A 10,911-nucleotide genomic window follows, 5' to 3' on the forward strand; every position below is an offset into this window, starting at 1 on the left:
AGTAATAACAGTGTTAGAACCTTCTCTCCGTAGCAGGAGAAATGAAGTGGCCAGAAATGGCCAATTTGACAAGTATAAAAAAACATGGATAGTTCATGAAACTGAAGAGAAAGAAGAAATTACCTGGAAACGACAAAGAATCTTCATGTGCAGTGATTGGACAACTGCAAGTGTATAATTAATTCTCTACCCATTACCCTAAATCTTCACTGATAAATTATTACATATCACATAGGTCCATGAATTTTATAATACATCTGTAGTCAAATTGTTAATATATTCAGGAACCCCACAAAAATATTTGTCCAGGCCCCGCATACAGTGTAGGGCAGGCCCTGCGTACATTTTTACATCCAGCCTCAGTGGGCCCAGTTTCTAACTTCCTTTCTCAGTCTTGTGATCTGTGTCAAAGTAATATTGTGCTGACCTGGAGCATGGCCGCAGTGTCCTGGGAATAATCTGTAGGCAGTCTGAGTATGGGTTTGTGTATGAAGCTGTGTGTATGTGTATGTATACACACATGCTTATGTTTGTGTTAAATATGGTACACATTTACTAGTGTCTGCGAGTATTACACGCATTTACACACAGGCTTAATGGCAAATATTTATGACGTGAGAAGAAAAAATATACAAAAGATAAAAATAATGGAGGAAATGATGAGAAAAATACAACTCTACCTTTAATTATATTTTATTAGAGTAAAAGTTCCAAGACGATGCTATTTTCTATAAACCTTCTCTGCTGTCCCAGATACTCTTTCTCCTCAGGAAGCCTCTATGCATCCTGGGTACTTTACAGAATGCAGAAACCGGTCTAGCGCATTGAATATTAGTGCTTTTATCTCTAACGCGGTTGCCTGTCTGCACCTTGGGAGCAGACATAACTGTTTCACATAAAGAAGTAAACTTTCATGAAATTTAATCCAGATACACTGTCTTCTCATATCTGTTCCAATATTGACCTACTAAGTGTTTCATCAGTCCAAAACGCATGATATTTAGTCAGAGCTTTGATATTATCCTGGTCCAAAAAAAAAAAAAATCCAAAAAACAAAACAAAACAAAAACCTTAGAAAAATTCCAAATGCCTGGACACCTTCCATATTTCACATGCCAAATTTTAAGAAAATTCTCAACAGTTTTCCTAAGTGGTTTTGTGATCTTTATACTTCTACCAACAAATACGAGAGTCCCAAATGCTCCACGTTCTCAGCTTTTGATCTTTTTGGTCTTTTGAGTTTTGGCTACTCTAGTGAGTGAGAATCAGCATCTCCTCAGGGTCTCAGTTTCCCTTTTTTCCGTGACTAATAATGTTGTTCCTACGCTCAGCACTTATTGACCATTTTTGAATCTTTTGTGAAGTATGTCTTAGTTTTTTCCAACAACTACAAAATTAGCTACTTTGAGACATATTTGGGTATAATTCAAACGTCTTTGAGACACTGGGGCTCAAAGGAAAAACTGCTCACGTCAAAAGTAAAACAGTAAGACCTGTAAAATTATGGATATATATGACATCTATACATATATATGTTAAATATCATATGTTATGTATTATGTATGGTATATTATTATATAAAGTAAAACTAAGTTTAAACAGACGAATCTTCAGGAAAAGATAGGGCTGCTTATTGGCTCTATTAGTTACAGTTTTGGAAAAAATAGTTGGCAAACTCAGGCTGAGCTCCTTACATTACAACAAACTTAGGCACAGTGTAGGGAAACCACGAGGGGTAATAGGGATAGCACAGGTGAGGGGTATTTACAACTTCTTGGTCTGAAGACAAGAAGTGGTTTCTGGAATCTAGAGACTCAGAGAGCGTTATGAAGAAAGCTACCTGTCAGGAGCTGCGATTTATTTTGAAGGACTCACCCAGCCCATGATGAATGGCAGGTCACCTGTAAGGAGAGAGCAGGTGGAAGCCAGAATACCCTGACTTTACTCCTGTCCTACTCTCTGATAGTGCTTTCTCTATTTTTTTTAACCCAACGAGATGCCAAAGGGCAAGGGAGGATATTGATGTAGTGCCTACTTGTGAGTCCTCCAGGATAGCGTTTGGAGTGGTCCTGGAGAGGCAGAGAAGACATCCAGCACATTGGCCCACATAAATGAAGAGCTGGAGGAAAATTCTGGACAAAATCTTGAGAACCTGCATTCTTAAATATTCTCCTTTCAATTACTACTCTATATTCTTTTTTCCGGATTATATCTGTGATATTAGATACTGTCTCTTTTTGTTCCCCAGGGTCTCCTTTAGAAGAGATTTGAATTTCCTTTTATCCTTTTAGCAAAATGAAGAGTTATCCAAAATAACGTTGATTTTTTTAAAAATCGTGTGGACAGATACACTTTGAAATCAAATCTAGTATGTTTCCCTTGAGGGTTAATTTTTTTTTAAAGGAATGAAATAATCATGTAATTGTTACCCATGTTCTATGTTTGTGTTCCTAGGTATTCTCACATAATTTGAGTACCACAGCAAGATTTAAAGTGAGGTTGGAGGCCATTAAGCCTCTGAGTGGCTAGTAATCTGGGACCTATTTGAGGATGGTACTTGCTGGAGGACACAGATTACAGATCATCCGTAACCAGAAGGTATCTCTGACCAGAAAACAGAGAGCTCTACCCTCAGGGGTATGGTCATTTTCTGTCTCATACTCCAGATCCAGCCCTTCCCAGGGGACTAGGTTCTTGTATAACTCTTTGGCCCTGACTATTGGAAACTCAGTCACAAGCAGCTTGCAGCCTATGGCATCCAGTTCTTGGCAAACGATTTTTCAGATGCTGGCCAGAGGTAGGTGAGTCAGTCCCTGTTTATGCTGGAAGAGGGTTCACAGTGGCAGGAACAGAAGTGGTCCTTGGGACAAGGGAACTCTGGTGGCTCAGCCAGAGTCTCTGTAGCTGGGGCCACCTCCAAGCGGTACAGCAAGAGAGAGGACTTGTGTTGAGAACAACCTGGATTCATAGCTGCACATCAGTCACTCACACAAAAATACACAGCAAAACACAGTGCTAAATAACTAACGGACATCAATGAACCCAAGAAGCTGTATGTAGGTACAAACATTTAACAAAGAATGTCAAATGCAAACATGAAGGAAAATACCAATGGTAAGTCTCATTAGCTGGCCCAAATGAAGTTTTCCTACCCTACGTCTTTCTATTTTGTCATCTCAGAGGGGAAACTCTTACACTGGGAACAGGCATCCTAGTGGGAGGAGGTTACAGCATATCTGAGAAAGGGGAAGAGACAGGTGGAAAGATGGGAAGCCTGGGAACCTGATACAGAAGTTATTTAATTCTGCAGCAAAGAATAAAAGCCAGTCCCTGGTAGAAGCCCAACAGTTTACCAGAAAGTTGAGTCTCTGAAAGGAAAGAGAAGTTCAGACAGCGAGAGGAAGAGAGAGCCCCAGAGAGATACTGTGAAGATAAACTTAGAAAATTTACATGGAAGTGCTCATTAAACAGGAAAAATGATTAAGCACACAAAAGGGGAGAGTGACTGCATAAATAATGATAATGGTTATAGTAGAGGCAATGACCTAAACAGAAAATAATTTTTGCCAATGACAATAAACTTAATGACCAGGAACATTCTGAATCCATAGTATATTTAGAATACCGAAGCACATTTTGGAGTTTCCCTATAAAGATCAGTTTAAAAAAAAAATGGAAGGAAAACTATGACAGTAGAAACCTTGTGTAAATCAAGAAGCAAAATACTGGCATTACTAGAATTTAAGCTCCATGAAACTGGGCACTTCACCTCAATCCCTGTTGCATGCCCACATTTGGAGCAATGCTTGGTGGATAGTAAACACTCTCTAAATATTTGTCAAATGAATTAAAGGATCCAGAACTGGGAGGGAACTTCTATAATAGATGAGCCAGAGAGTGGTAGTACGGTAAGTTTGCAGATGATATTAAATATAGAAGGTTAAAAATTGGGAGAAGTTATTAGAACATGTAACAATCTATAAGATTTTAGAACCTTGATAATAAGCTTGATCTCTTATTACACGAATAATACAACGAACCCAGCTAGGTGGAATAACCTCCGTTCCCCTGCCCGTCCTTGGTGCCACCCTGGGGAGCGAATGGAGGACTTCTCAAACTGTATATGAGCCCTCAATCCCTTTCCCCTAGTCCTGCACAGATCCCCTTGCTGCCTTCTCTTAGGATGTGAATCACTGCTTCTCAGTTACATTTTATTAACATGATTATATTAATTAGATACAAGTTTTTCAACAGGAAAAATATTGAGAGCCATTGGGGAAGAGGGAAGAATTACCAAAAAAAAAAAAGTTAAGATAGAAGATTATGGAAGTTTTAATCTACTCAGTTGTAAAGGGGAAGAAATATAAATTTGACAGCTGTTTCTGAAGACGAACCCTATTAAACAGTTATAAAGTTGACCTACTGGAATCTAGCTCCATCACTAGCAGCATGGTACAGGATGACATCATCCCTAACCTGGATGTCTCTGATAAACTTCTGGCTGATCTGACTACAAATGCACTTGCTGCCCTTAATAATACATTTTTGACAGTAAACCAGAGTGGTTTTTTGAAATGCAAATCAGATCATGTCACACTGCACGTTATAATCCTACAGTTTCTTCTCATTGTTTCTAGGATGACGAGAAAAACTCTTTAACATTAACCACAAGGGCTTACACGATCCCATCACTCAGTTTTTTGTACCACCTGTTCCCATTAACTAGAAATATTTTTCTTCACTCCTCCCCCTCTTCCACTCACGATGACTGGACTCTTAGCCTTCAGCTATCAATGTAGTTAACACTTCCTCAGGAGAGCACTCCCCGTGACCCCGGCCGGGTTAACTAGGCTCGTAGTGCAGTGACTCTTCTTTGAGCCCAACTGTTCCTTTGCACTTATTTAAATGCATTTGATTAGTCTCTCGTCAGACTACATGATCCATGAGAGCAGGGCCTGGATTTGATTTTGGCCACCCAGTACTTTAAGCACTGATACTAGGCACCTAGTGGTGGCCCAGTTATAGTCAACCGTGTTTAAATGGAGAGTTGTCAGGAGTCGATGACGGGATCTGAAGCATGAGGGAATAGAGAGAAGAGAAAAGTGCTTAGGATATCTCCAAGGTCTTTTGCCTGGGATACTGTGTATATAGCACCATTGCCTAAAATTGAGGAAAAGGAGGAAAAAAGTTTCAGAGTAGAGATGACCAACTTACTATAGAGCTTGTTGCAAAGGAGGGCTTCAGCTATATGTGGGGGACACCTCCTGTGAAGGACTTGGAGGTATCTGGAGAATTGGGGAAGAAATTTTCTAAGAAACCTATTTTTGAGAATCACCAGGAGAAAATGGGGCACTTGCAGTTAGGAAAGTGAATGGAATCATCCTTAGGAGGCACCTGTGTGAGTAGAGACTACAGACAAGGACAGAATACTACTTAAAGGAAAGATGAAGGAAGACAGGAGTAAGCACATTTCAAAGAGTATTCTGAGAGTTAGAAGGAAGGAGTGTTTAAAAAGCCGAGAGAGAAGAACATTTCACGAAGATGAGAAGGATGTTAATAGATGAAGAATTTATCACTCCCTGGTTGTAGCCATGCCACAACCAGTTATTATCCTTCGTTATTTCTAGTCTCCAGACAATGGGACAGCTGGACTTATAAGGTCTGCATGAGATTCAGTCTCCAGTCCAGAAAAAAACAGAATCAAAGCATGCATTCTCAAGCAACAGTTACTTGCAGTGAGCTTAGATTTGTAAGCCTTTCTGCAGTATACTAAAATATGTGTGTGTGTGTGTGTGTGTGTGTGTGTGTGTGTGTGTGTGTGTGCACATGCCTGAATTGGGAGTGGGGATTATGTCTGGTGCATTACCGAATGATTTTTTTTGTTGTTGTTAAACTAGGAATAAATATAAATTTTATTCCAAGCCACGCCAGTTGCAAATTAAAGTTTTGTTCCAATCACAGAAATACAGAGAATAATTTGCAAGTGGAGAAAGAAGACAAAATGAAATGTGAAGTTCAAATGCAGAAAATAAGTAAGGAACACTGTTTCCCAAGGCTAAAGGATAAGATAAGGCCGAGGGAGAGCAAAGGCACAATGCCATCTGTAGTATATACTATGGTATCCCTCCCAGATCTGCTTTTTAAGACCTGTCCACCTTTCCCTCAACTGCTGGAGATACCAGATGCTGAGAGTTCACATCTGCACCCCACCCTGGAAGGACATATCTCATCCAAAGTTGTTTCCCATCACACAGGGTGGCCCATGGCCGATGACTAGATACCACAGCAATACAAGTACCTGGCTCCCTTGCCTCACTGTGGGTTAACTTAGAAGGGCTATTCCAGCTCCAGATGCAACCATTGGGTTGGAAGCTGCATGTCACAAAAGACCTGTGTTTATCGTCACAGGAACCAGTGCATATATAAAATTAAACTTGAGCACGAGTTTTGCTCCTTTTGCTAATTCTTTCCCATTGCATTCTTATTTCCACCAAATGAAGGTATTCCTTATTCCGTCCTATTTCACTGATAGACAAAATCATTTAGCCCAGTAGTTTAAGTTTTGTACCAACAAAATTTTCTCTATAGTTTCCTAATTAATACTATTGTGATATATAACGTCTACTTTCCTTTAATCTTTCAAAATAACCATGGAGGAATTAAATATTTTTTAACTAATAATAATTGCATTCCACATTTAGGGGTATGATTATCATATTGGTATTTATGGTTGGTCCCTCTAGAAGCGTCAGATGAGAGGAAACACAAAAACCGAAAAACCAAGTAAGACGATGTGGTAATAGGTCAGTTTCACAATGTTGGTCAGTCAAGGCATATCGACAAAAATGAAAATAGGGAGAAACATAGGAATAAAAATGTAGATAGAAATATAAACATGTAATCAGAAGGGGGAATGAAGCATGAGAGACTATGGACTCTGAGAAACAAACTGAGGGCTTCAGAGGGGAGGGGGGTGGGGCAATGGGATAGGCTGGTGATGGGTAGTAAGGAGGGCACGTATTGCATGGTGCACTGGGTGTTATACACAAATAATGAATCATCGAACTTTACATCAAAAACCAGCGATGTACTGTATGGTGACTAACATAATATAATACAAAAATATTATTATAAAAAAAGAAATATAAATATGTATAAATTTCAAAAACAGAACCAACAAGGCTTAATAATTAATTAGAAAAGTAATTAGAGTGAGTAAAAATCTATTCAAAATTGTCAAATATTTGTAACCGGAAAGATGTTTCATGTTAATAGAAATAAGAAATACATTGCATGAGAAATAACAGGAAATTAATGGCAGGAAGTGGCAAGTGGCATAGAAAGAGGTGGTCTCAGGAAATATTTCTCCTTCTCCACCACTTCCTCCTCAGTGTTGACATTTATGGAGAATGTCTGTGCAGGGCAGAGAAGGGGTAACACATGTCTACAACTTTGAATTCTCAGACCAGCCCACGTGATCAGTGTTGCCATCCCCAGTGTACATATTTTAAAAGTTGATGGTTAATCGCAGCAATTATTGATTTGGATGTAGTTTTTAATCCCTTGGCCGGGGCCTCATTGCCTCCTCTCTAAATGAGGACAATGGTGGTACCAATCTCAGACCTGTTTTAACCTCTATAGAAAATAATACTCACAGAGCACTGAGCGAGTACTTGGTGTATAATAATGTTGGCCAGACATTTTTCTTAGTAACAACCTGCATTATTTTTCTTCTTATTAGAAAGCAAAATGAAAAGAATTCTCTGACAGACGAAATGTCACGCAGGGAGTAGAGGTGCATAGGAAGGTGAATCTAGTTAAGTGTCGTCGGGGGGTGGATGGTGTGGATACTGACCTCCATGGGATCAGACCCCATTAGAAGGAAATGGCTGGACCGACACAACCTGGGGTGAACACCTCATAACATGTTTTCCCTCCTTCAGCAGGATCATAGCACATCTTTGGAAGCAACTCCACAGTTCATTATTTTTAAAAATTAGACACAGTGTGAGGAAATGGCCGTCCAACTGACACATCCGCAGCGGTTCCTGAGGCCTCTGTTAAAGCCGTGTCATGAGAACTTTATTTCTTTAAAATTGGTACCACCAGATTGGAACTCATTGCACTCACAGGAACATCAAGGCAAAACACACAGCACTGCCTTAGATGTACCATTGCCTACACTCCACAAGCCCGGTGCCTGTAGGTGCTCCACCCAGGGCCCAGCGGCCCCAGAGAATGCACCTGTAACAGCACAGTTTTGAAGGATTGCACCCAGGATCTACCATGTAGTGGATCACATCCATGGCACCGCGCCACTTACAGCCCAGACTCAACCACAAGGCACAGCAGACAGATTTGACTGTCACGGTGAACGCGGCTGGTGCCAAGTTCAACACATTAGCTTCTGTCACTATATCGGGGAAACCAGCTGTGGCACTAATATAACCTGCACTGTTCCCAAATGGAGGCAAGTGTCTGGCCTTGGTATTCCTCTAATTTTAAGAAAGATAGACATATCGTCACTATCCCGGCAGCATGAAGGATTATCCATTAATACAATGCAGCCTGAAGAAGGCAGAAAAGAAGATTAAAAATCACAAAAGGCCCTTCAAAATATCTGGGAACAACCAGTGTTAAACTGTTCAGGAATGGGATTGTAATATAACCCAGAGAGTGATAAGACTTGGTAGTTCTAGGAGGGGTATTACTTCGCTCCATCACATAATGGTCTCCCAATGTGTGTATATTTCTTAATTCTATCCCGTAGCTCAGATCCAAACACCAGTCATCCAGTCTTCCACCTTTATGGGGTTCCCTCCCACATAGCATCTCCTTAATATTTCAGGTCTGCTTTGCAAGTATCATTCCCCTGAACCGTCCACTTCACTCCCAGGACTGTGAGCACACACACACACTCCCAATCCTGTCCAGCACACACATGCACACACACACACACACACACACACACATACACACACACACACACCATCTTGTTTATGCTTTACATCCTGATTAAGAGACACAACTAATAATAAATATTTGCCATATGCAGGTTCTTCCTTAGAGACTGAGGGAAGAAAGATGGGAGACATGCAGGAATTTGCTGTATTTGGAAACGTTCTGCATGATTCTCTATGTGGGTCAGACAAGTACTTTGAAGTGAGAGTGTTTTTTTAACTGTGCCTCATGTTGCCTCTCTAGGTTTCCTCTGCTATATTATGGGATTAAAGAATGGATTTTCTGTTTCTCCAGAAAATAGGCAACATGCTATGAAAGAGGTCAGGGTCCCTCCCTGGAAGCAAGAAAAGTCCTGCAAGAAATGTGTCTATAACCAACGACCAGCGATATGCTGCATTTCAACAACACACAGTTCCACCCTCCCTCCTTCCTTCTGGTGGGGATTCCAGGGCTAGAAGAGGTGCACATCTGGATTGGCTTCCCCTTCTTTGCAGTGTATCTGACAGCCCTCCTGGGGAACATCACTCTCCTGTTTGTGATCCAGACTGAGCACAGCCTCCACCAACCCATGTTTTACTTCTTGGCCATGTTGGCCTGCACTGACCTTGGCCTGTCCACAGCCACCATCCCCAAGATGCTGGGCATTTTCTGGTTCAATCTCAGGGAGATTGGGTTTGGAGCTTGCATCACACAGATGTACACTATCCATATATGTACTGGCCTCGAGTCTGTGGTGCTGACGGTCATGGCCATAGATCGCTATATTGCCATCTGCAACCCCCTGAGATACGGCATGATCCTCACCAACAAGGTGATAGCTATCCTGAGCATAGCCATCATCGTCAGGACCTTGGTGTTTGTGACTCCGTTCATATTTCTCATCCTGAGATTGCCTTTCTGTGGTGTCCGGGTTATCCTTCACACCTACTGTGAACACATGGGCTTGGCAAAGTTGGCTTGTGCCAGTATTAGGGTCAATGTTGTCTATGGCTTGATTGCTTTCTCAGTGGGATACATTGATCTTTCTGTGATTGGGTTCTCCTATGTCCAAATCCTCCGAGCAGTCTTCCACCTCCCCTCCTGGGATGCCCGGCTCAAGGCACTCAGCACATGTGGCTCCCATGTTTGTGTCATGATAGCTTTCTACCTGCCAGCCCTCTTCTCCTTCATGACACATCGCTTTGGCCACAACATCCCTCATTACATCCACATTCTTCTAGCCAATCTGTACGTGGTTGTTCCCCCTGCTCTTAACCCTGTTATCTATGGGGTCAGGACAAAACAGATAAGAGATCGTGTACTAAGGATGCTTAACCCTAAAGGCTATTGATATTTAGCCCCAAGAGGATTTTCCATGACAGTTAAGGGAAATAATAATAAGATCAAAGCAGAAGTAAACATTGGAAATATTTTTGTAAAACTGCGGCACTCCCACACAGGCCAGTCACACTACATTTCCCCATCCGTCCTATTTGTACACCCACTGGAAGGCATAGTCCAAAGCTTCCAAAACTATCTCTACTTTGCCACAAGAAGAATACAAAGCAAAGCAAAACATAACACTCACATTCAAACCACACTGATATTACAAAATTCCTACAGGGAGAAAAAGGTTTGCAAAAAGGTGTGGCCCCAGTAACTGCCTTGAATAATTTCCTTCCACATGGAGTTTCTCTTCATTCACATGTCAGAAGAAGAAGTTCATATCTTAAAATGAGGTGGGATCTCATCAGTATCGAGCAGGATACGGTGGCAAGAGAAATTAACTTGGAGTCATAAGATCTACGTTAAATTCAGGCTCTGGCCTTGATTGGAAGATTTACCTGAGAATTTCACTTAGAGCTCTTTGAAGTATCCTTGCCAATAAAATGCTATAAAGCAATATTAATCTGGCACTGTGAACTCAAAATAAATAAATAAATAAATAAATAAATAAATAAATAAATAAAT

At 40.9% G+C, this 10,911-nt stretch overlaps 1 protein-coding gene across 1 annotated transcript; it reads left to right on the top strand.

The window, feature by feature from the left end:
* The first annotated feature begins 9,349 nt into the window (after positions 1-9,349).
* LOC113248231 (olfactory receptor 52E5) lies at positions 9,350-10,291 on the top strand. Its single transcript, XM_026489589.2, has one exon. It carries the CDS (start codon positions 9,350-9,352, stop codon positions 10,289-10,291), a length of 942 nt encoding a protein of 313 aa, XP_026345374.1.
* Positions 10,292-10,911: the final 620 nt, after the last annotated feature.

Source organism: Ursus arctos, unplaced genomic scaffold (assembly GCF_023065955.2).
Source record: "Ursus arctos isolate Adak ecotype North America unplaced genomic scaffold, UrsArc2.0 scaffold_22, whole genome shotgun sequence".
Taxonomy (NCBI): Eukaryota; Metazoa; Chordata; class Mammalia; order Carnivora; family Ursidae; genus Ursus; species Ursus arctos.